This window comes from Lissotriton vulgaris, chromosome 2_1 (genome assembly GCF_964263255.1).
Source record: "Lissotriton vulgaris chromosome 2_1, aLisVul1.2, whole genome shotgun sequence".
Classification (NCBI taxonomy): domain Eukaryota; kingdom Metazoa; phylum Chordata; class Amphibia; order Caudata; family Salamandridae; genus Lissotriton; species Lissotriton vulgaris.
In genome coordinates this window covers 537,872,617-537,897,590 of record NC_141687.1, presented here as the reverse complement: position 1 = coordinate 537,897,590, position 24,974 = coordinate 537,872,617, and the positions used below count along the sequence as shown (strand labels likewise).

Here is a 24,974-nt window from a genome sequence, read left to right as displayed (position 1 = left end):
GCGGCTTTGCAAATGTCATCCATGGGAATGTTTCCTAAGAATGCCGTGGATGCCCCTATTTTGTGTGTGGAATGCGCTGTAGGAGGAAAGGATAATGTACGCTTTGCTTTTTGGTAGCATTTTTTAATGCATTTAATGATCCACCAATTCCAGCTTTTGATATAGGATTGCCCTTTTGTGGTGGTGAGAAAGCTACGAAAAGTGGTTTCGTTTTCCTGAAGCTTTTTGTCCTTTCAATGTAGTAAAGAATAGCTCTTTTGACATTAAGCGTATGCAGAGCCCGTTCAGCTACTGAGTCTGGTTGAGGGGAAAATACTGGGAGCTCAACAGACCGGTTAAGGTGTAAAGCTGAAACTTCTTAAGGTAAGAATTTAGGGTTTGTCCTAAGAACCACTTTGTTGTGCTGTATTTGCAAAAATGGTTCTTGTATGGTTAATGCCTGGAGTTCACTTACCCTTCTGAGAGATGTGATGGCCACAAGGAAAGCTACTTTCCATGTGAGGAATTGTAACTCACATTTATGTAAAGGTTCAACTGGGGGACCCATGAGCCTAGTAAGGACAATGTTTAGATTCCATACTGGAGAGGGTGGAATTCTGGAAGGAATTATTCTTTTAAGGACTTCCATGAATGCTTTGATGGGAGGTACCCTAAACAATGACAAGTGTTGTCTGTTTTGTAAGTAAGCTGCTTTAGGAGCGAGATGTAATCGTATGGATGTGTATGCCAGATTACAACTTTGTAGATGCAGGAGATAACATAATATTTTGAGTTGAAGCATCTAGTGGATTGATTGTGTTGTTATTGCAGTAAAAAACAAATCTTTTCCATTAAGCTGCATAGCATGCCCTAGTGGTAGGACATCAAACTTCTTTAATGACGTTCATACAGTCTGGTGTGAGATTGAGGTAACCAAACTCTTCAGGAGCCAGATCACTAGGTTCAGTTGAGCTGGTTCTGGATGTCTTCTCTCTCCATGGTTCTGTGTGAGAAGCTTTGGGGAAAGGTGCAGCTTTTGGTGTGGAACTACTGAGAGTTCCAGCAGTGTCGTGAATCATGGTTGTCATGCCGATGTTGGAGCAACCAGGATCATTGTGGGAGACTGTTGTTTGAGCTTGCGCACCAGTAACTGAATGAGCGGGAGAGGCGGAAAAGCGTATGCAAATCTGCCTGACCAGTTCGTCCATATCGCATTGCCTTCGGACAAGGGGTGTGGATACCTGGAGGTGAAGTTTGGGCATTTTGTGTTTAAATGTGTGGCAAACAGATCTATGTCTGGGCGGCCCCCCATTTGAAAAAATGGATGAAGAACTTCCTTCGTGAATCTGCTGTTGTTGACGACAGAGCAGATCCGCAATTTGATTCTGTATCCCAGGTAGATGCTCTGATAAGAGGTATATCTTTTGAGGAATGGCCCATCTCCAAATGCTCTGTGCTAAGCGTGAAAGCTGCAGAGAGTGTGTCCCCACCTCTGTTTTTGCATATAGTACATGTCATTTTGTCCTTCCAGACGAGGACAGTTTTGCCTAAGAAATGTTTCTGAAATGACTTTAGGGCGAGAAATATGGCCAGTAACTCCAGGTGACTGATGTGGAGGAGTTTTTGTTGAGGGTTCCACATACCTTGAATGGTGTGGTTTAAGAGATGAGCTCCCCAGCAGGTAAGCGATGCTTCCGCTGTTAGCACAATTTGTGGAACCGGGTCTAAGAACTGCCGCCTTTTGGAAACATTTTGTGGGCTCCACCATTGCAGAGAGCGATATGTGCGGATGTCCACCAACACCAGAACTTTAGGATGACATTGAGCTTGTTTCCACTGTTGTGCTAGACATTCTTGCAACGGACCATTTGAAGTCTTGCGAAAGGGACAATGAAAGATATAAGAGGCCATCATTCCTATTAACTGCATGAACACTCGAGCTGATAGTGAGTGTTGCGGTTGTCATTCTGTTATGAGGGCTTGCATACTACCTATCCTGGCTAGATCAGGGTATGCAAGGGCTTTGGAACTATCTATTGTTGCACCTAGATACTGCTGAGAATGGGACGGTTGGAGATGTGACTTGGTGAGGTTTATTGTGAACCCTAAGCTCAGCAGCAGCTGGATTGTGTTGTGTGTTTGTTGTACACAATTGCTGTGTGACTTGGCTTTTATGAGCCAGTCGTCTAAGTAAGGAAGAAATGCGTTACTTACCTGTAACAGCAGTTATCCAGTATTGGTGTCTTTCATAGATTCACATGCCTGAATCATTCCCAGTCGCCGAGACTGGAACCTCCGGTACATAAAAAAGTAATGTCCTATAGACATACATATAGAAAATAGGCCTAAGGGCCACCCCTTAGTAGCCTTTCTACGTCCTTATGTAAAAAGACCAAACTCTCATCATTAGCCAATCAGCTCCGACCTCCCTCTAGAACCTTCCCGGGAGGAGCCTCAGTCCCTCAGATTTTCGTACGCAGTCAGGTAGGTAGGCGTAATATAGGCATAGAGGGATGTGAGTCCTTACCGGGGAGGCGGGAGGGTTGCATGTGAATCTATGAAAGACACCAATACTGGATAACTGCTGTTACAGGTAAGTAACGCATTTCTTATCCAGTATTTGGGTGTCTTTCATAGATTTGCATGCCTGAATCAGAGTAGCCAGCAATTATATATGCACAGTTGTAAAGCACATTTGTAAAGCAAGCAGTTCTGCAGTCATGTCAGACAATATGAAAATCATCAACAACATGGTAATAACAGCGTAAGCAGAAACTATACTACTATACAACCATAATGAATGTGCATACCTGGATGGCGGGATGTAGTAAGGCTCACCTCACTGAAAGAGATGGCGTAGCACCGCCCGGCCCACCGCTGCGTCCTTCTGCAGCTCGATATCCAGGCAGTAGTGCCTGGAGAAGGTGTGCGGAGACTTCCAGGTCGCCGCCCGGCAAATGTCCAAGACTGGCACTCCAGCGAATAGCGCCGCTGACGTGGACATCGCCCTGGTGGAATGAGCAGTAACACGATCAGTCAAAGGCCGTCCGGCCTGGTCGTGGCAGAATGCAATCGCCGAGGAGATCCATCGGGAGATGCTCTGTTTCGTAAGAGGTAAACCCATGCGTGGGCTGCTGTAGGCCACGAATAGCTGAGTAGACTTTCTGAGATCCTTGGTTTTATCCAAGTAGAACTTAAGGCATCGTTTGAGGTCCAAAGAATGCAGCGTCCTTTCCGCCGCCGTGGAAAGGTTCGCAAAGAAGGACTTAAGGACAATCGGTTCGTTGAGGTGAAAGTCCGAAGGCACCTTTGGTATAAATTTAGGGTTGGGCCTGAGCACCACCCTGTCCTGTCTGAATTGTAGATATGGTTCTTGAATGGACAGTGCTTGAAGTTCGCTAACCCTCCTGGCCGATGTTAGAGCGAGCAAGAGTGCCGTTTTCCAGGAGAGATGTTTGATAGACGCTCGGTGAATGGGCTCAAACGGATGTCTCATGAGTTGGTTGAGTACCAGGTTCAATTGCCAGGTTGGAGGGACTTTCCGTGGCCTCTGAAAGGATCTGTAGAGCCCTTTCAGGAATTGCTTGACCAGCCTACTTGACCACAGGGAAGGCCCCGAGAAGGTTCTGGTGAACCTAGAGATAGCCGCCAGGTGAACCTTAATGAAAGCATGAGCTAGTCCTGACTGTGCCAGTTGGAGGAGGTACGGCAATATCTGTACCGGGGTGACATCCAGTGGCCGCAGACCCTGGTCCGAACACCACATGCAGAACCTTTTCCACTTGAGCGAGTAGGTTTTGTTTGTGCTGCCTGCCCTCGCTTTCGCCAGAACCTCCCTGCAGTCCTGTGGGATATCTAGGTCTCCGAACTCTCTGTGCTCAGGAGCCAGGCCGATAATTTGAGCGAGCGGAGGTTCGGGTGCTGTATCTGTCCGTTGGACATCGTCAAGAGGTTCGGGTGTTGCCTCAGGTGAATCGGAGGTCTGATGGAGAGGCGAAGCAGATCCGAGAACCAGTGTTGTCTCGGCCAGAACGGAGCAATCAGGATCATGGTGCAAGGCTCCGCTTTCATTTTCCGGAGGAGCCTCGGGATCATTGGAAACGGAGGAAAAGCGTACGCAAACACGCTAAACCAGCCGATGGAAAAAGCATTTCCCAACGACCCCTGTTGGTGATGCCAGCTTGCGTAGCTTGGGCATTTGGCGTTCCTTCCCGTTGCGAAAAGGTCGATTTTCGGGACACCCCACTGAGAGAAGATTTGAGCCAGAGTGTCGTCGTTCAGTTCCCATTCGTGGGAGAGAGAGCTCTGCCTGCTGAGGGCGTCCGCGATGGTGTTGTCCTTTCCGGGAACGTAGTCCGCTTTGAGCGAGATTCCGTGCAACACCAGCCAGTTCCAGATTTTCTGCGATTCTCGTGAGAGAGAGAGAGACCGCGTTCCCCCCTGCTTGTTCAGGTAGTGCATCGTCGTGGTGTTGTCCGTTTTGACGAGCACTGGGGAATTCTGGATGCGTGGCAGGAAGGCTTGCAGAGCAAGATACACTGCCCTTAGTTCCGAGAGGTTGATATGGAGCAGTTTCTCCTGGTCCTCCCATTTGCCGCTGATCCGAAGGTCCTGGAGAACAGCGCCCCAGCCCTCCAGGGAGGCGTCCGTCGTGATTACCAGAGGGGCCGGCGGAAGGAGGAACGTCAAGCCAGCCACCAGATGCTTTCGACGTCTCCACCACTGACGGCCTTTGGAAATGGCCGGTGTTATCCTTATTGTGTCCTCGAACGAGCCAGTACTCTGGGTCCATTGCCTCGTTAGAGCTTCCTGCAAGGGGCGCATCCTGAGTCTGCAGTGAGGGATGAGGAGTATGCAGGAAGACATCATTCCGAGCAAGGAGGTGAAAGTCCTGACTTTGAGGCGTGTCTTCGCGGCCACAGCCGTGGCCAGGGACAGTATCTTGTCCGTCCTTTCCTTCGAGGGGAAGGCCCTTGCGCACTCCGTGTCCAAGGTAGCCCCTAGGAAAGTAATCCTTGTTGACGGAGTAGTGCAGGATTTTTTGAGGTTGAGGGTCAAGCCCAGCTGTTGAAAAAGAGCGGTGCAGGCGTTGGAGGATTCGGCTGCGCCTCCGGGAGAGGGTGCCTTCACCAGCCAGTCGTCGAGGTAGGGGAAGACTTGGTGACCCCTTTGACGTAGAAAAGCCGCCACCGGCGCAAGGCACTTTGTGAAAATCCGCGGCGCGGATTTGAGGCCGAACGGCAGGACCCTGAACTGATAATGTCTGCCTGCTACTTCGAACCTCAGGAACTTCCTGTGACGTTTGAGGATGGGGATGTGGTAGTAGGCGTCCTGTAAGTCCAGGGAGGTCATGAAATCTCCCTGTTCCAGCGCGCCCAGGATTTCCTGGATCGTTACCATCCTGAACGATTGGCTCCGTAGGAAAGTGTTGAGCGCCCGGAGGTCCAAGATGGGTCTCCACCTGTCTTCCTTCTGTCTCACCAGGAAGAAGTGGGAATAAAATCCCGTCCCTTTTAGGGACGCCGGAACCCTTTCGATCGCACCTTTTTGTAACATGACGGTGATTTCCTGGAGAAGCAGGCGTAGGTGTTTGTGTGCCCGTCTCAGGGGAGGTGTATTGGGAGGGATGTTGGTGAATTCGAGAGAATGTCCAAACTGTATCATTTGCAGTACCCACCGGTCCGTGGTAATTTTGAGCCAATTGGGGAGGAAATGGGTCAGTTTTCCTCCAATTTGAAAGGATGGAGACGGTGGTAGGACTGGCTGGAGTAAATGGTCACTGGCGGCCGCCAGTGCCCTTCTTGGCGGTTTTGCCTCTGAAGGAAGATCTGCCATAGGAGGATTGTCTACCTTGCTGGTGCCTGTGCTGGAACTGATTTCTGTTGTTGTACGAGTAAGAGGACCTGTTCTGGTAGGAACCCCTGTAGGAGGATTGACCCCTGGAGCGGCCACCACGAAATGACTGGTTTCGGGACTGTAGCGTGCCCAGTGCCCTTGCGGTATCGGTATCCTTTTTAATGGCCTGCAGTGCCTTGTCGATCTTTTCTCCAAAAAGATACTGGCCGTCGAAGGGCATGTCCAGCACCTTCGATTGAACCTCCTGACGGAAAGATGTAGCTTTGAGCCAGCCTTGACGGCGGAGCACCGCAGCTCCTGCTAGTTGACGGAACCCAGTCATGGCTGCGTCGATAGCACAGTCAATGATCTCTGCAGCGGAATTCTGACCTTCCACAAGGAGAGCTTTAACCTCGTTCTGGACTGTATCGGGCAGGTCTTGTATGTAGGGGGCAATGTCCTCCCAGAGTTGGCGGTTGTAGCGCCCCAGCAGGGCGATGGAATTTGCCACCTTAATTGTCATGGCTGACGTGGTAGTGAATCTCTTTCCTATCGTGTCCAGTTTCCTGCCTTCCTTGTCTGGAGGTGCGGACAGCGGGGAGGATGGGTTGAGGGAGTGTTTCTGGGCCGCCTGAGTCACCACCGAATCCGGTTTAGGGTGGCCATTGAGGCAAGCCGCCGCCGTAAGCGGGGCCTTATATTTCTTGTCCAGGCGCGGCACCACCGCAGGCACAGAGGCAGGCGTTAGCATTAATTTCTTGCCCTGGTCCCATAGAAAGTCAATTATCGGAATAGATTTGGCCGACTTTTGGCTGTGCTCTTTGAAGTCATGGAGAAAGCATTCCGTTTCCGTCGACTCCACGGCCATATGAAACCTCTTAGCCGCCCTGTCCACCAGTTTGTGGAAACCACCAATGTCCGCTGGCACCGAGTCCGCTTGGCGCGGGCGTGGCGAAGCCGGGGACGACGAATTTGGGGATGACGCCACATCTTCATCCTCGTCCGGCTGGTCCGAGTGGACGTCTTGGACCTCGCCTTCCTCTAATTCTTCTTCCTCCTCTTCCTCCTCAGAGGATTCTTCCACCTGAGGTTGGACCCTATCACGGGGTCTCACCGTCTGAGGCCGGTTGTGTTCACGGCTGTGGTGAGCGGAAGGATGAGGGGTGGACGCCGGGGCACGTGTGACAGGCGTCTGAGACCCACTGTCGGCATCCGGGAAACGTTGTTTGTAATCTTGTACCAGGTACCGCAGGTCATTGACAAGAGTCGCGGGCAGACACATCATTGGGGTGGCCTCTGTGCGGACACTTGCGTGGACGGAATGCTCCTGATAAGTGAACTCTTCATGCTCCTCATCCGTACTTTGGCATTTGACGTTAAGGTCCGAGATAGAGGTAGCGGGACCTGGCTGGTCCTCCCCTTCAGACTCCTCACTTTGTAAGATGTCCTGAGGTGGCTGCTTTTCTACTCTGCTCATGGACGTTGACTCCGGGGTAATCTGCACCCGGGGTTTGCCAGGCGCGGATTGCAATCCTGCCGCGGTGGAGGGAACCGTTGAAGGCGGAAGCGAGAGTGCCGACACCTCAACCAACTTGGATTCCTTCCATTGCGCCGTCAGTGTCGCCTCCGTCGACGACTCGCCCTCGGACAGCGCCTCCGTCGTCGATGAGGACCTGATCAGGGACTGGGTGGACGACGGTAATGTCCTCGAAGACGCCGCCTTCGATGAACAGGTGGACGGCGAGTCCGTTTTCGTCGACACCGCCGTTGTAACCGGCGTCTTCGGCGTCGACTCAGTCGTCGACTTCTTCGTGTTCGAGCCTTCGGTCGACGATTTCTTTGACGACGGCTGGTTCTTCGTTAGCGACTTAGACGGCTTGGGGCTCGCCGACGACGACGTAGTCTGTGGGGACTCTGTCGTCGGCAAGGTCTTCGTCTTTGACGATGATTTTAGAAGAATGATAGAGGAAACAGGTGTACCTGAGGACACGGATGTAGTCGTGGTTGCCGCCGCAGAGGGCGATGAGGCTGTCGTCGTCGACACGGTGGTCGTGACTGAGGTGGTCCTCTTGGTAGATGGAGCAGGCCTCTTGAACTTTTGGTCGTCTCGAACAGACACTGAAGAAGTAGTGGATCGTGCCTCCGAAGGTTTCTTGTGTGCCTTCTTAGGAGGAGTGTCTGTATGGCCAGGGGACTGCACCCTGGGTCTCTCTTTCGAGACTTTCGAGGACACGGAGACACTTCCCTCTGAAGATTCCAGAGTGTCTCTGTCCTTAAGCCTGTCGAGCCATGTGAGAAGGCGAGCCTCTCTTTCCTTCACAGTCTTTTTGGGGAAGGCTCACACACCCTGCACTTGTCAGAGACGTGGTCAGGGTACAGGAAATACAAGCACAGATCGTGCTTATCATCCGCATTAATCCGTTTCTTCCCGCAAGAAGAGCAGGCCTTGAAAAGGGCTTTCTTCTGCAATTCCGACATGGAAGAAGCCTTTTTATGCGATTACGACATGGAATAAGGCAGTTGAAGGTAATTATCCTTTCGAAGAAGAACTTCCAGAGAAAGTTTGATGATATCGAAGAAAAACCTGAGGAGCTCAGGTTGGAGACTCCCTAGCACAACGTGCGGTAGAAAATCTGAGGGACTGAGGCTCCTCCCGGGAAGGTTCTAGAGGGAGGTCGGAGCTGATTGGCTAATGATGAGAGTTTGGTCCTTTTTACATAAGGACGTAGAAAGGCTACTAAGGGGAGGCCCTTAGGCCTATTTTCTCTATGTATGTCTATAGGACATTACTTTTTTATGTACCGGAGGCTCCCGTCTCGGCGACGGGGAATGATTTAGGCATGTGAATCTATGAAAGACACCCAAATACTGGATAAACACATGAATGTGTTGTCTTCTAAAGTGGGCTGCTCCAACTGCGAGACATTTTATGAAGCCTCTGGGTGCTGTTGTGACCCCGAATGGAAGGTCTTAGAATTGGTAATGTCAGTCCACTACGAACCGTAGGTATCTCCTGTGAGCAGGGTGAATAGGAATGTGGAAGTAGGAGTCCTTGAGATCTATAGTGGCAAGGAAATTGCCTTGTTGGAGCAGTGGGAGGACCTATTGTAGCGTGACCATGTGGAAGTGGTCAGATTTTATGTACAGGTTTAGCGGTCTGAGGTCTAATATTGGCCTGAGAGAGACATCCTTTTTGGGAATGAGGAAATAAAGGGAGTAAACCCCTATATATTGCTGGTGTAGGGGAACCGGTTCTATTGCATGTTTTTGCAAGAGAGAGAGAACCTCCTGCTAGAGAAGCGTTACATGTTCTGAGGACATTGGGCGTTGTTTGGGAGGTATGTGGGGGGTTAGAAGTAAGTTCCAGGCAGTAACCATACTGGATAATTTGTCTTACCCACTTGTCTGTGGTGATGGAATTCCAGACAGGTAGGAACTGTGATAGTCTTCTCCTGACCGGAGTGGAGTGGTCTTGGGAAGTCGAGGGAAGTCACTGTTTTTTGGTGGGGGAGTTGCGGGTATTAGAACAACGTCCTCTGCCCCTGTTGCTATTGCCTCTGTAAGTCCCTTTAAAACATGGGTACTCATAGTACGGCCCGCGGGCCAGTGGCGGACCGGCAAGCCTTCCTTGGCGGCCCGGGGACCTTGCAAACATCGTACCCATGTATTTTTTTTAAAAAAAATTTAAAGTGTGTCTGCGGCAGCGCGACTCAGAGTCTCTGCTGCTCTGTGGGGTCTGGGCGATTCTCGCATAGCCAGAGTGGAGCTGCAGGGGCCTAAGAGGAGGTGAAATACAACAAAGCCTCATTAGCATGCAAATGGCCTTTAATGACCTGTGAAGTGCTTGGGTGCGGTTGTGTGTGTGCGCCTGAAAGCTGTCTCAGCCCAGGCTGACACACAGGCAGGGTGAGATGACAGAGGGTGACAGAGGGAGGTAGAGAGAGGGAGGTAGAGAGAGGGAGGGAGAGAGGGAGTGAGGGAGGGGGAGAGCGAGGGAGAGAGGGAGTGAGACGGGGAGTGAGAGGGAGGAAGACAGGGAGGGGGGAGTGAGAAGGGGAGAGTGAGAAGGGGGGGAGTGAGAAGGGGTGGAGTGAGAGAGGGAGGGAATGAGAGAGGGGGAGTGAGTGAGAAAGCGAGTGTGAGAGGGGGAGTGAGAGAGAGAGAGACAGACAGAGGGAGGGAGACAGAGGGAGTGATGGAGAGAGGGAGCGATGGAGAGAGAGCGAGGGAGAGAGGGAGCGAGGGAGGGGGAGAGGGAGCGAGGGAGCGAGAGAGCGAGGGAGAGAGCGAGGGAGAGAGGGAGGGAGAGAGGGAGGGACAGAGGGAGGGAGAGAGCGAGGGAGAGAGGGAGGGAGGTAGAGAGAGGGAGGGAGAGAGGGAGTGAGGGGGGGAGCGAGGGAGAGAGGGAGTGAGACGGGAGTGAGAGGGAGGGAGACAGGGAGGGGGGAGTGAGACGGGGAGAGTAAGAAGGGGGGAGTGAGAGAGGGAGGGAATGAGAGAGGGGGAGTGAGTGAGAAAGCGAGTGAGAGAGGGGGAGTGAGGGAGGGAGTGAGAGAGACAGACAGAGGGAGGGAGACAGAGGGAGTGATGGAGAGAGGGAGCGATGGAGAGAGAGCGAGGGAGAGAGAGCGAGGGAGAGAGGGAGCGAGGGAGGGGGAGAGGGAGCGAGGGAGGGGGAGAGGGAGAGAGGGAGAGAGGGAGGGAGGGAGAGGGGGAGTGAGAGAGGGAGAGAGAGGGAGTGAGAGAGTGAGAGGAGAGAGAGAGAGGAGTGAGAGAGGGAGGGAGTGAGAGAGGGAGTGAGCGAGACAGACAGAGGGAGGGAGAGGGAAGGAGCGAGGGAGGGAGAGGGGGAGAGGGAGGAAGAGAGGGGAGAGAGGGAGAGAGGGAGAGAGGGAGGAAGAGAGGGAGGAAGAGAGGGAACAAGGGAGGGAGTGAGAGCGAGGGAGGGAGAGAGATAGGGAGTGAAGGAGTGAGGGAGGGAGAGAGAGAAGAGTGAGAGACAGAGGGAGTGAGAGAGAGGGAGCGAGAGACAAGGAGTGAGAGAGAGCGGGAATGAGAGAGACAGACAGAGGGAGGGAGCAAGGGAAGGTGGGAGCGAGAGAGAGGGAGCGGGGGAGGGAGAGAGAGGGTGAGCGGGAGCAAGAGGGAGCAAAACAGGGAGCGAGAGAGGGAGGGAGAGAGGGAGGGAGAGAGAGATGGAGGGAGAGAGAGATGGGGGAGTGAGTGAGGGAGTGAGAGAGGGGGAGTGAGAGAGGGGGAGTGAGGAGACAGACAGAGGGAAGGAGACAGAGAGAGACAGACATACAGAAGGAGGGAGACAGAGGGAGGGATGGAGAGAGGGAGCGAAGGAGGGAGTGAGAGAGGGGGAGTGAGGGAGGGAGTGAGAGAGAGACAGACAGAGGGAAGGAGACAGAGCAAGACAGACAGACAAAGGGAGGGAGTGAGAGAGAGGGAGTGAGAGAGACAGACAGAGGGAGGGAGAGGGAAGGAGCAGGGGGGAGTGAGGGAGAGAGGGAACAAGGGAGGGAGTGGAAGAGAGGGAGGGAGAGAGAGAGGGAGTGAGAGAGAGGGAGTGAGGGAGAGGGAGTGAGGGAGAGGGAGTGAGAGACAGGGAGTGAGAGAGCGGGAATGAGAGACAGACAGAGGGATGGAGCGAGGGAAGGTGGGAGTGAGGGAGAGAGGGTGGGAGTGAGGGAGAGAGGGTGGGAGCGAGGGAGACAGAGAGGGAGCAAGGGAGGGAGAGAGAGGGAGAGCGGGAGCCAGAGGGAGCGAAACAGGGAGCGAGAGAGGGAGCGAGAGAGTGAGGAAGAGAGGGAGGGAGCGAGAGAGGGAGGGAGTGAGGGAGGGAGGGAGAGAGGGGGGAGTGAGTGAGGGAGTGAGGAGGCAGACAGAGGGAAGGAGACAGAGAGAGACAGACATACAGAGGGAGGGAGACAGAGGGAGGGATGGAGAGAGGGAGCGAAGGAGGGAGTGAGAGAGGGGGAGTGAGGGAGGGAGTGAGAGAGAGACAGACAGAGGGAAGGAGACAGAGCAAAACAGACAGAGGGAGGGAGTGAGAGAGAGGGAGTGAGAGAGACAGACAGAGGGAGGGAGAGGTAAGGAGCAGGGGAGGGAGCGAGGGAGAGAGGGAACAAGGGAGGGAGTGAGGGAGGGAGAGAGGGAGTGAGGGAGAGGAAGGGAGAGAGGGAGTGAGAGACAGGGAGTGAGAGAGAGCGGGAATGAGAGACAGACAGAGGGATGGAGCGAGGGAGGGTGGGAGCGAGGGAGAGAGGGTGGGAGCGAGGGAGAGAGAGAGGGAGCAAGGGAGGGAGAGAGAGGGAGAGCGGGAGCCAGAGGGAGCGAAACAGGGAGCGAGAGAGGGAGCGAGAGAGGGAGGGAGAGAGGGAGGGAGTGAGGGAGGGAGCGAGGGAGGGAGGGAGCGAGAGAGGGGGGGAGTGAGGAAGGGAGAGAGGGGGGGAGTGAGGGAGGGAGAGAGGGGGGGAGTGAGTGAGGGAGTGAGTGAGTGAGTGAACGAGGGAGCGAGAGGGAGTGAGAGAGACAGACAGAGGGAGGGAGCGAGGGAGGGTGGGAGGGAGGGAGAGAGAGGGAGCAAGGGAGGGAAGGAGGGAGGGAAGGAGAGAGGGAGCGAGACAGGGAGCGAGAGAGGGAGCGAGATAGGGAGGGAGAGGGAGAGAGGGAGAGAGATAGGGAGGGAGAGAGATAGGGAGGGAGAGAGAGAGAGCGCGAGAGAGGGAGTGAGTGAGGGAGGGAGAGAGATGTGTGTAAGCCGGGTCTGATGGCTCAGTGGACGAAGGCATCCGCTGCAGAGACCTGTGATCAACCTCATGGTCAGTTTTTTTTGTTGATCTAGCCCGCACCCTCCCCCACTGACCCCGCCCCCAACGGTGCGGCCCTCGGACACAAACCACAATGTAAATTTGGCCTCCGAGATAACGTTTATGAGTACCCATGCTCTAAAATATCCTCTGCTAGGGGAAGTTCGAGTGGGGCTTTTGTATGTTGAAGAGGTGTTTTCTGTGCCAGTTGTTTTGGAGACGCCCTTATAAGAGGAGAGACAAAGGGAACCTCTACTAGTTGTTGCTTGTAGAGCCCCCATGGAATTGGTTGTTTCTGTGTCCTTTTTCATCTTTTCTAAAGATGTGTCCACAGTAGGTCCAATCAAGTGTTCCTGATCCAAGGGTTGATTGAGGATGGTAGACTGTACCTTTTGTTTGAAACCAGATATGCGTAGCCATGCAGGTCTGCACAGTAATAGACTTGTATTAATTGTGTGAGATGCTGTATCTGCTGCATCCAGGGCACATTTAATTGAGGTGTTTGGAATTAATTTCCCCTCTTAAATAAGATAATTTTCCTTGGTCTTATATTGATCTGCGAGATGCTGCATGAGCTTTTCAAGCTCATCGTAGTGAGCCCGGTCATACCTTGCTAGTAAGGCTTGTGTTTGGTGATACGCCAGAAGTTTGCCGCCTGGGACGCAAATCTTTTACCTGATGCATCTAGTAGTTTAGACTCTTTGTCTGGCGGAGGTGCATTACCAGTGGTTTGGGAATTTGTCTGTTTATGGGCATTCGCCACTACCAATGAGTCCAGAAGGTGCTGACTTTTAATGTAAACTGGATCACTTGGAGCTGGTTTGTATTTTTTCTCAATTCTAGGGTTGAGTAACATAGTTTTGACAGGGTCTTTAAAAGCCTCAGGGGCATGTTTAATCTCCCCTTTGAGCATAGGGAGAGTGTTTGTTGTTTTGTGAGGCTGTGAAGATGTATCTAATAAAAAATCCTCTTCTAGGGGGTTTAAATGGAGTTGAACCCCATGGTATTGTGCAGATCTATTTATTAGTAGCAGAAACCCTACGTTGTCATCTGGAGGGGATGGTCTGGAGAGGTATAAATCTGGCTCAGGTATATCTGGGACATTATAATCTTCCCAAGAGTCATGAGGTGGAATACTGTGGGTGTGATCATCAGTATCTGTATCATGATATCGTTGGCCTATATCTTCATCCCACCCCCTAAATCCTCATTGTCATCTTGTGTTGCAGGTGATAGAGGAGGTATTGAAGAGTGTACTGGAGAAAGTATAATGGCTGGAAGCCGTGGAGTTGGTGAAAAAGGTCTCATAGGTGTCAATTTCTCCTTTTTAGGTGGTATAGAGGTAATTTGCCCAGTAATGTGGTCAATATGTATTGTCTTTTGCTTAGGATCCGGAGGATCTGGATGGAAAAGTTCCTTGGATGCACTGTCTTTTTTCAGTGCCGAGGACTTAGGCACAGAGTGGTGTATTGGCCTATCTTCCTTAGCTTTAGGAGGAGTTTTTATGTCATTCTGCTTAGGTGGCTCAGACTCCGAAGATTTCGGCAGTTTTTTCAGATCCGAAGATTTGGATGGAGTTTGCTTCGGTGCTGAAGTTTCGGGTATTTTGGGTTTCGGTGCCGAAGAGTCTGACTCAACGGTACCTTGGGCGTACGCTTTGGTGCCAAAGAGGGTTTTCCAGCACCATGATGTGGCTGGCTTGATACCGAGCTGCCTGAAGGCTTAGTGGGCTTCGGAGCCGTGCCCGGAGGCGGGGATTCTGAAGCAGTATCACGGTGTTGACCCGGACCCGAAGGTGAAGGTGTTACCGGAGCCTTGTGTTTTTTCAGGACCGGTGCGTCAACGTCAGTACTTGCGGTTCGTTGATTTGGAGTAAACGACTGGTCTTCTGAGTATGATTCATCAGCTTCGGAGACGCTGGCTTGTTTATCTCCTGTCTCTGGTTCCAAATCGTCTGAGCCTGCCTCAAAGAGGTCTTCCGGAGCAGAGACTATTGATCTGGACATTTGTTGACGTTGAGTCCGGCAATCACGTATAGTCTTCTTGGACCTCAGGCCTGGCAGTTGTGACTCTCGTGTTCTGGAGAGAGACAAAGGTTGCAGACCTAATGGAGATCTGTGTGTGGAAATTTAGTTCCACGCTTGCATTTTTTAAATGGAGTCCTTTCCATATGCTGGTTGATGTCACCGATCAACTTAACGGCCCAAGTCGACGACTGGACTCGAAAATCTCGTCGGAAAGTAGATACGCGTCGAGAGATCACGATCGAAACTATACCATCCAGCGGTGAGAGCTTTGTACGTCGAAGGGGAATCGAAACGGCACGACCCGGAGCGCAGCAAATTACAACCGAACCCGATGGAGGAAAAAAACTATCTGGAGATGGAGTCGATGCCCATGCGCACGACTAACCAAAGGAGTTGTCACCTATCTCGTGACTAAAAAGAATTCTACAATAACAAAGTGCAAACATCCGAGCCCAACACCAGATGGCGATCTATGCAAAAGTATGCGATCCACAGCTCATATGCCTCGAACATGAATGTTAACATAACAGGGTACTTATCACATTGTTAGCACTGAATCTGGAGACAAGTGACCAATGAGGACTGATATTATCAATATTAACAATACAAGTTAACATCTTACTTTGTAGGAAGCTGATGTGAGCAGATGAGCAATATTCTGAACTGCCCCATGGTTAAATAAAATTGTCTGATGATCGGGAGCCTAAAAGAAAAAACACATACATAATCCAAGGAATTGGCAAAAATAGCTACACTGTGCTGTTAACATGAGAATGTAGGCAGTATTCAGAAACCAAGGCAGCAGGGACAACATCAGGCAATAATATGGCATTAGAAGGCTCCTGCAACATGGTTGTTACATGCCTTAAGATCTCGTTGTGTGAACCATTGAGAGACAGTTTGCATTAGAATAAAGAGACTCGGCCCACTGGAGGCCTTCTCACAACTACATGCACCTATGGAACATAAGACTAACACCACGCGTACAAATACAGAAACCTTCAGCAGTCAGTACTTTATCCACTGTCGCAACAAACCTGGAAGTCGCCTAATTACGAATTCTTTAAAAAAATATAGCTGGTAGAATCTAGCAGCGCTAAAAGTGGAAATAACAAAGCAAATCTCTCAATGAAACACGTTTTCCAACCTCATTAAAGTTAACATTGTTAGCATTTCGAAAGACTTCGGTCCGCTACTTTAACTAAACTACCACATATGGCAGTTCTAACAGCCTGAGGCATCCATATCCCACAGATGCAAAACAGACCCCTTTGCATATTCAATCAGAATCTGCTTGTATGCCTCATATTAACAAAAGTACATCTGTTCAACTTTATAGTTGACTCTAGTTATCTTTCCTTTCCAACTATGAAAATGTACGCACATGGAGTTTGGAAGTCTCAACCTACTTTGGGCCATTGGCCCTTCACAAAAGTCACCTAATAGCAAACAAATGGCAATACGTGATGTTGTCACATTAACAGTATTGCCCTAATGGATATGATCCTCTCCAGTGCTAGTGAGTGAAATCATGGCTAACAGTATCAAACATTCTTTATAAAGGATCTGTCACCATAACATGTTCCTTGAAGACCGAATGACCAATATCTATCCAGAGATGTGTAGATTACAAGAAACTGATTTATCACCCTAATGACAGATGTTTGCTTAAGAAACCAACCATTCTTTTAAATTCAAGAAAGGAAAAAAATCAGGACACCGTTAAATCTGTGCAAACAAAAATAAATGAAAGACATGTGAGCAAAGACTTAGGTAAAACAATACAAGAATACGTAGTGTGTTTGGAAGACAGCTATCTGTATGAAAAACTAAAGAAGGATCTTAAACGGACAGAACAAGCAACCAGCTAACATATGTAAGCTGAGGCAATAGTTATTAAAACTACAACATTAGGGATTTCAACCCATCAAAAACATTTGAAAGGATACAATGAAAACCCACTGAAAAGTAACAAGAGGATATGGACATTTTTCTCACCAGATACAGCCATTCCAGTGGAGTCCAAAAGGGGATAGACGTTGGACCTAGGCTATGACAGTAGAACCACGCTGCTAATCGGATATACTGGGCTGAAGTAAAATATTGATGTGCAGGACAATGAACAACGACTGACTTTCTGTGCACCAGCATTTCTATGCCTGGGGCATCGTGGATATAAAGAACACCGCTGCATCACAGCACTTTAAAAGCTGAACAGCATTCCAAAGAGAGAACAAACAAAAACAATTTAGATCTGCTAACCATTCTGGAAGATCATCATTCCCTGTTGAATTGTTACTCTTACTGGCAGAGCAGCACAAGGGGGCTCTGTCACATGGCCAAGGGACGAAAGACAAACACTCTTGATATGCAAAACTGAAGAGGTTTAATTCTACATTCTTCGGTAAGTAAATAGCTTGCATTTTTCTTATTTATCAAACTCTTGTGCCAGCATGCCGTAAACACTGTCATGGGCCTTCAGCAGAGATTTAGCATAGCAGAAATTAATAAATGAAACTTGGACGCAGTTGGACACACCGTACCCATGCCCACCAGGTCATCCGTCAACTGTCACAGGACACCACAATGCAGCTACTCCAGCCCCTTTCTCTAGAATGGCAATGTCATTTCAGTCCAAGGAGATGGCCTCCGCTAGAACTTGTCAAAGTAACAAAGAAAACAGTTTGCCTGCAGCTGATAATGCCCACACTGCTGGCTACTAAGAAGGAACTAAACAACTTTAAGACACATCCACTCCAGCTGTTGCCATGTAACTCTTCATCTCTAGTGCACAGATAGAAATCAAATATACCTAAACAATCACTTTCAATCTTACTTGCGGCAGGTCACACCCCCACCAAATGTTAACCATATTGCTTAAATTAGATCTTTGGAGTTTATGATACAAGATGATTGTTCTTAGCCCACATGTAATCCCTTAGGTACTGAATGAATGGTTGGCTACATCTGAAAGGGATAGCTCCAAAAATTAGACATCAAAAACCTACACAAAGATTAACTACTGTAAACACAGGGTGATGACTGTGCAGTTACCTGTAAGAGCGACAGTGGACTTAGACTAAGATTTACACAGAAAGTTTTTGCTACAGCTTATCCCATACCTTGCAGCAGTGAGAGTAGATGTGACAAATATACTCCTGCGTACACCGTGACCGGCTGAGTAATGACATGAGGTGGGGAATCACTGTTGCATCCTGCAAAAACATTAATCAGAAGGGAAAGAGAATTAAGAAAATTACCACTCCAATACCTTACAGATATCACGAAGATGAAAGCGTTCTCAATTACAGAAACTAGAACCCCTAAACATTTTAGATGTTATTAATTAGCTTTCAATTTGCCTGTTAATTTACCGTGCACAACAAATATGAAAAAAAGAATAACAAAAGAAAGGACATTTGTATATCATCATTCATTAGCCGTTTTGTTTATTTAAACCTTTAAACAGCACCCAATAAGCTAAAAGAATCTGACAGTCCTATTTAAGACTTTAGCCTCTTATAAATGTGCAGAGCGGGACAGTAAAGAATATGAGCAAAGAAGAATAAAAAGAGTTGACCGACACAGCTAAACATTTAGGATTGTTACTGCTTGGTGTGGTTAATAATATGCACTGGACATTATGAACATTAGAATAAGGCCATACAAATAAATATACAGACCATTCTTTTGGTATCCTAACTGCAAAAAAATTTAATGATTCCATGCTGGTATTGCAGCACAGTGGTGTAGGAAGGTGGATATCTGACTATATGGTTGTCTAGTGTTTAGTTGGTTTTCGACTTAGTTGGCCTGGGATTCTGCTAATCGGGGCCCCAGGCTATCTACTCTCACTGTAAAATGGACTCCATGTACTTTAGGTACATCTCCAATTGGATATTGGGTCACCTTTGTGAGCCCCTGTACAGTGTACCTTAAGTACCCAGGGCATAGGTGCATCCAAGGCCTACCAGGGGCTGCAGCATGTATTATGCCACCCCTGCCTGGCCATCCACATTGACATAACTGGCTGATCGCTCAGCTGGGGCAAGGTCGTGTAATCACCCCTTGCTTAGGTATAGTATCCCTATACCTACCATTACATTTAGACACATGTATACCTATAAGTCACTCCTATGGCAGGCCTTAACAATCCTGATGGCAGAGTGCTTGGTTTTATGTGAGATAAGGCTCTAGCATGAGCTGAACCTGTGTGCAGCTTTTGGAACCATGTCCTTATAGATGTTCTATGATATAGCCATACCATATACTCTTAAGTGCATTATCCCTCAGAGGCACCCTCATCTACAGACCCCCGGGACCACGCACACAATTCAGCGAAGACATCGCCAACTTTATCAGCCCCCACGCCCTCCCCTCCGCTGACTACATCCTCCTCGGGGACCTCAACTTCCACCTGGAGAACAACAACGACCGCAACACCACCACCCTGCTGGACAACCTCGCCAACCTCGGACTCAAGCAGCTGGTCACCACCCCCACCCACTACGCCGGACACACACTCGGCCCAGTCTTCTCATCCAGCAAGGACATCGCCTTCAGCCACGCCACCGGACTCCACTGGACGGACCACAGCTGCGTCCACTTCAGCTTCAGAAGGACCACGATCCACCACCACCAGCAACAGGTTGCACGCAGAAGCTGGAACAAGATCACAGCCGACCAGCTCGCGACCGCCCTGAGCAAGAACCCACCCACCAGCGCAACGAACCCCAGCCAAGCGGCCACCAACCTCACGAAGTGGATCAGCGACTGCGCAGACGACCTCGCCCCTCTGAAGACCCCGCCTAGCAGACCCGGTAGCAAGAAAGCCCCATGGTTCACCGACGAACTCAAGAGCTCCAAGAAGAACTGCCGAGCCCTCGAGAGAACCTGGCGCAGAGACCCAACACCGGACAACATGACTGCCCTCAAGCTCGCCACCCGAAAACACCACCAACTCATCCACGCCACCAAGAAAACCGCATTCAAGGAACGACTGGACAACAACGCACACAACAGCAAGGAACTCTTCAACATCGTCAAAGAGATCTCCAACCCCAACGCCGAAAACAACGACATCACCCCTTCGCAAGACCTCTGCAACTCCCTCGCCTCCTACTTCCACAACAAGATCGCGGACATACACAACAGCTTCAGCACTCAACCGACGCACGCCACGACCGAACCACCGCCCCCCACCACCACCCTCCGCGCCTGGACCCCGATCAGCACCGAAGACACCGTCCGCATGATGAACTCCATCCACTCCGGATCTCCTACCGACCCCTGCCCTCACCACGTCTTCAACAAGGCCGACGCTGTCATCGCACCCCACCTGCGGGACATCATCAACACCTCTTTCGACACCGCTACCTTCCCGGAGAGCTGGAAGCACGCCGAACTCAGCGCTCTACTAAAGAAGCCATCAGCCGACCCCACCGACCTCAAGGACTACCGCCCCATCTAGCTGCTCCCGTTTCCTGCAAAAGTCATCGAGAAGACCGTCAACAAGCAGCTGGCCACCTTCCTCGAGACTAACGGATCCCTTGACCTCTCGCAGTCTGGCTTCCGATCCAACCAAAGCACCGAGACCGCCCTGATCGCAGCCACCGATGACATCCGAGCTCTGCTTGACAACGGAGAAACAGCAGCCCTCATCCTCCTAGACCTCTCCGCGGCCTTCGACACTGTCTGCCACCGTACACTAGTGCAGCGACTCAGCAACGTCGGAATCCAGGAGAAGGCACTGGAGTGGATCATCTCCTTCCTCGCCGGTAGGACACAGAGAGTCAGTTCAGATCTGAAGCCACCGAAGTCATCTGCGGCGTTCCTCAAGGCTCCTCGCTCAGCCCAACCCTCTTCAACGTGTACATGAGCCCCCTCGCAGACATCGAACGCCAGCACAACCTCAACATCATCTCCTACGCCGACGACACCCAGCTGATTCTCTCCCTCACCAACGACCCCGCCACCGCCAGAGCCAACCTCCACGAAGGGATGAAAGAGGTAGCCGAATGGATGAAGAACAGCCGCCTGAAACTGAACTCGGACAAGATGGAAGTCCTCATCCTGGGATCCTCACCCTCCGCCTGGGACGACTCCTGGTGGCCCCCCGCCCTAGGCAGCGCACCCAAACCAACAGACCACGCACGCAACCTGGGCTTCATCCTGGACTCCACCCTCTCCATGACCAGACAAGTCAACGCCGTCTCCTCGTCGTGCTTCAACATCCTGCGCATGCTACGAAAGATCTTCCGGTGGATCCCCACCGAGACCAGGAAGACGGTCACCCAGGCCCTCGTCACCAGCCGTCTGGACTACGGCAACTCCCTCTACGCCGGAACCACTGCCAAACTCCAGAGAAGACTTCAGCGGATCCAGAACGCCTCAGCACGACTCATCCTGGACATCCCACGCCGCAGCCACATCTCCGGACACCTGAGAGACCTGCACTGGCTCCCGGTCACCAAGAGAATCACCTTCCGACTCCTCACCCACGCACAAAAAGCCCAACACAACCAAGGACCAGGATACCTCAACAGCCGCCTCAACTTCTACGCTCCCAAACGCCAGCTTCGATCGACCGGCCACGCCCTCGCCACCGTCCCCTGCATCCGAAGAGCCACCACAGGGGGACGGTCCTTCTCCTACCTCGCCACCAAGACATGGAACTCCCTCCCGACCCACCTCCGCCTGACCCAGGACCACCTCGCCTTCAGGAAGCAACTCAAGACCTGGCTGTTCGAGCAGTAGCGGACCCCCCTCTCCTAGCGCCTTGAGACCCTCTGGGTGAGTAGTGCGCTATATAAATGCTTTGATTGATTGATTGATTATCAACCTCGCGGTTGAATGCTAACTTTGGTTTGGCTTTATCAAAACATGTTGTGTAAGGTGTCATAAGCTTTAGAATACTACCCCCTCGCCAGTTCTGGCGACGGGGTAGCATTCCACCCTTCTAGAGGGAGAAGACATGTTGTTTCTTTTAATCCCGGTTAAAGTTAACCAGAGCCTCAGCATCACAAAATGGATGCTGCTGCCACAGACACAAGTCTGACCTCCTGCTGCTGGGAGTCCTTCCAGCGAGGGAAGCTTGGACAATAGGTTTCCTGTCTTGGGATGTGCTAGCACCACCCCAGACAGGCCATAGTGTATTGGGGCAGGGAGGGCTGAATGAAATGAGACACTGCCTGGGGCACACAAGGTGCTCCATGCATAGTCCGGTTGAAACCAGTTGTTGGGGCACTCCAGCCCCAGCTCTGGCTCAAAACTGGACAAAGGGAAAGGGGTGCAACCACCCCCTTCCCTGGTCCCACCCATAGGAGGGACCTAGCAGGTAATCCAGCCTCTTTGATTAGTATATAGGTAGGAGCTGAGTCAAGAGACTTTAGATTTATCCTGAACTGAAACTTGCACGAAACTCTGGACCTTCGACATTCTACTGCAACTAGAAGACTGAAGAATCTCCCTTGTGGTCAAGGAGTGACCACCCTGTGCAAACAGGCACCATCCAGCGATCTGCGGTTTGCTTTGTCGACACTACCGCCGGAGCCCGAGCACAGAGCCTGACAAGAACCAGACTTCCAGACTTCTTTGACCCCGATCCACAGCCACAGCAAAGCTGAGACCCGTGGAGGCGACGAGAGACGTGGGACCGGCCATCTTGAAAAACCTGCTCATTGCTACTTGTGCAGCTTCTGAGGCACCCTCGAAATTGTGCATTGGGGATTGAGAAGCCCCAGCCCTGAGCACCTTCTACACCGACGCACAGCCCTCCACACTCCACGAGTTCCACGTGGAGCCTGCTAGTCTTTTTGTGATTGACGCGTCTGTCCGGCCACTTGCCCGTTGGCTAGTGGCCTTTGTGACGACGAACCTTTGAATCTACACCGCTGGCCTGGTTGCTCCAGGCTGGCCCCGTCTTCCCTGAAAAGGGAAAGCCCCCCCCAGACCTTGCTGGTCTGTGACTGAAGCCATCTTCGATTCCTGCGTGGGTTGCCTTAGCCAAGGCTTGTTGACTCCAATCCGGAAGCCGACACCACCAACAGCTAGATCCTTCGTGGGACAGTCCGTATCCAGCTCCTGGTCATCGTCGATATCCCCTGGTCCACGTGGCTGCAGAGACAAGCTTCACGACATCACCTGATTGATTCACGACATCGTCTGGTTCCTTCCTGGTCACTGGCTAGTGACCCAGACTCTGTCTCCTCTGTTTTCAGGTACTCTTCATCCTCGATCCGCCCTTGGATCCAACCGGACACTTCTCTCCTGGTCGCCTGCAGCCTCTTTTCACAGGTCGTCATAGGATTCAGCGACGAAACCCAACACACTTTGACACCTATGCACCCAGCTACTGTGGGTGAGGTAACGCGAGTACTCCGGTGCTCCTGTGGGTATTGACTATCCAAGTGTCCTAGTTTTCAGTAGCTTTCTCCTAGTCCATCCAGAAGTGTCCTAAATCAACTAGTTTCTAATTCTTTCGTTCCCATTGTATCCCTATGAGAACCCGCGTGTGTGTTTAGACACTGCACACGCTTCCCGTGAGCCTCCTGCTTCCTAACCTTTTGGTAGTTCAGTGTAGCCCCAGCGATTCACTAGGCCTATTCCTTGTTCGTGACGTGGTTCTTATACCACAATTTTAATATATGGTTTGCAGCGCCCCTAGGGCTCGACTGTATTTTGTGCAACTTATTGTATGATAATTAAGTATCTTGTTATGTGCTTATGCCTCTGACCTCATAAAGAGTTCAGAGGGGTTGTGTTAGTAATAAATACATATATATTTTATATATAACCTGTGTGGTGTCCTTTCATTTGGTATTCAAGGGGTTACATATGGTAAAACAGCTGGCTTCACATGCTCTCTGAAGTTTTAGCCTAAGACTGCTTTGTCCATGCTACCACTAGGATAGCTGGTCTATAAGGTTGACTTTACAACCATCACCATAAGGATTGTTTGGACTAATACAGGGTGCCCACTAGAATAGTGGACATCACATATCAGGCCAACTTCTCATAAGCGGTTCAAACAGATGGGGTGAGAGGAGAAAGCATGATACCTCTGGATCAGTGCTGCAACCCCTTAGAAACGGCTTACCCCATTAAGTCGGGGCTCAATGGGGTAAGCCGTTTCTAAGCTTGCATTTCAAATCATTGTACTAGCCAACCATCGTCATTATTTTATAAGGAACTTTTGAATACAGGTGCGCGAAAAGACGTTTCTTTTTTAACTTGAGAGCGCGGCAGTGATTGGGCGCTTTATTGACATTATCCTCTATTTGACTCGCTGCGTCTGTTCCGTTCGTTGCCTCCCCCAAACTCGGGACCTGCCAGAGGCAACGACGGACAGGTATGCTTAGATGTCGCAAGAGGGTAATGGTATCATAGAGATGTGTTTGAGACTTTGATCATGTGTCTCGTGCCTAGTGTTTTTGGCAAACAGATAAAGCTTATTTGATATTCGGCTAGATGATCAGGACCAAGCCCATTAATGTACAGGCCTCGGTTCGAGAGACCTCGTGAGAGGTGTGAGCCCTTAGTAATTTGAGGGTACTCGAATGACAACAGAACACTAAGTTAAGGATAACGACAGGAGTGCTTATATTTGTGCAGAGGAGAGAGGAATTCGTTTTTTTCCACCCATTTGCATCATGCACCCGTATCCTTACTTTTCTAGAGCGTGGCCTCATTATTCTTGAGTATGTGTCCAGGTGAGGTGAGGTACGATCCCCGGTCGTGCTGGGTGAGTGTCATTATTATTTTTCTTTTGATCTCACTAGGAGGAGAATGAGTGGGACATGTTTTATTGTGAATACTATGTTTGCTTTATGTTTTGTTGTTCCAGATGCATTTAATCATCTACTGACACGGAGGATATGCAACGATATTACCATATCCTTTTTGATTTTTTACTTGATTATTCCTTTTGTCACTGTACTTTCTGCGTGACATAATCACTTCGCAGTAGCAACGTCCAGAACAGAGGCCCTGAAGAAAGCCTTGGGTCCTCCCCATTCAGGCTGAAACATGTTGGCCCCTATGCAGTTATTTGTTTAACACTGCTTTCTTGCACTGTTCTTGTTTTTAACTAGTAGGAGGCCAGATCCCTAATAAAATTATTTTTCTTGTCCTCTATCCTCTTTTAAAATCCACCACCTTTATGATTTTTTGCACTGCCCTTTAACCCATCAGATTGATATCAATTGGTCTAATAGTATTTGTGGGCGGTGACCCGACTATGGTACAAGGTAAGAATATGGTCTCAATGATCAAGAGACTTTATTACCTTGGTTGGATGACCAAATGATAACATTGATCA

At 50.5% G+C, this 24,974-nt stretch overlaps 1 protein-coding gene across 12 annotated transcripts in view; it reads right to left on the bottom strand.

The window, feature by feature from the left end:
• Positions 1 to 24,974, bottom strand: part of ARMC8 (armadillo repeat containing 8) — a 702,262-nt gene that overhangs the window by 469,106 nt on the left and 208,182 nt on the right. For all 12 annotated transcript variants that reach the window (XM_086955494.1, XM_086955495.1, XM_086955496.1 and 9 more), the window contains exons 6-7: positions 17,779 to 17,871; positions 15,279 to 15,359 (exon numbers count right to left, since the gene is read on the bottom strand). In XM_086955494.1, the coding sequence (XP_086811620.1) occupies positions 15,279 to 15,359; positions 17,779 to 17,871 (174 nt within the window). The remainder of the gene's footprint in view (positions 1 to 15,278; positions 15,360 to 17,778; positions 17,872 to 24,974) is intronic.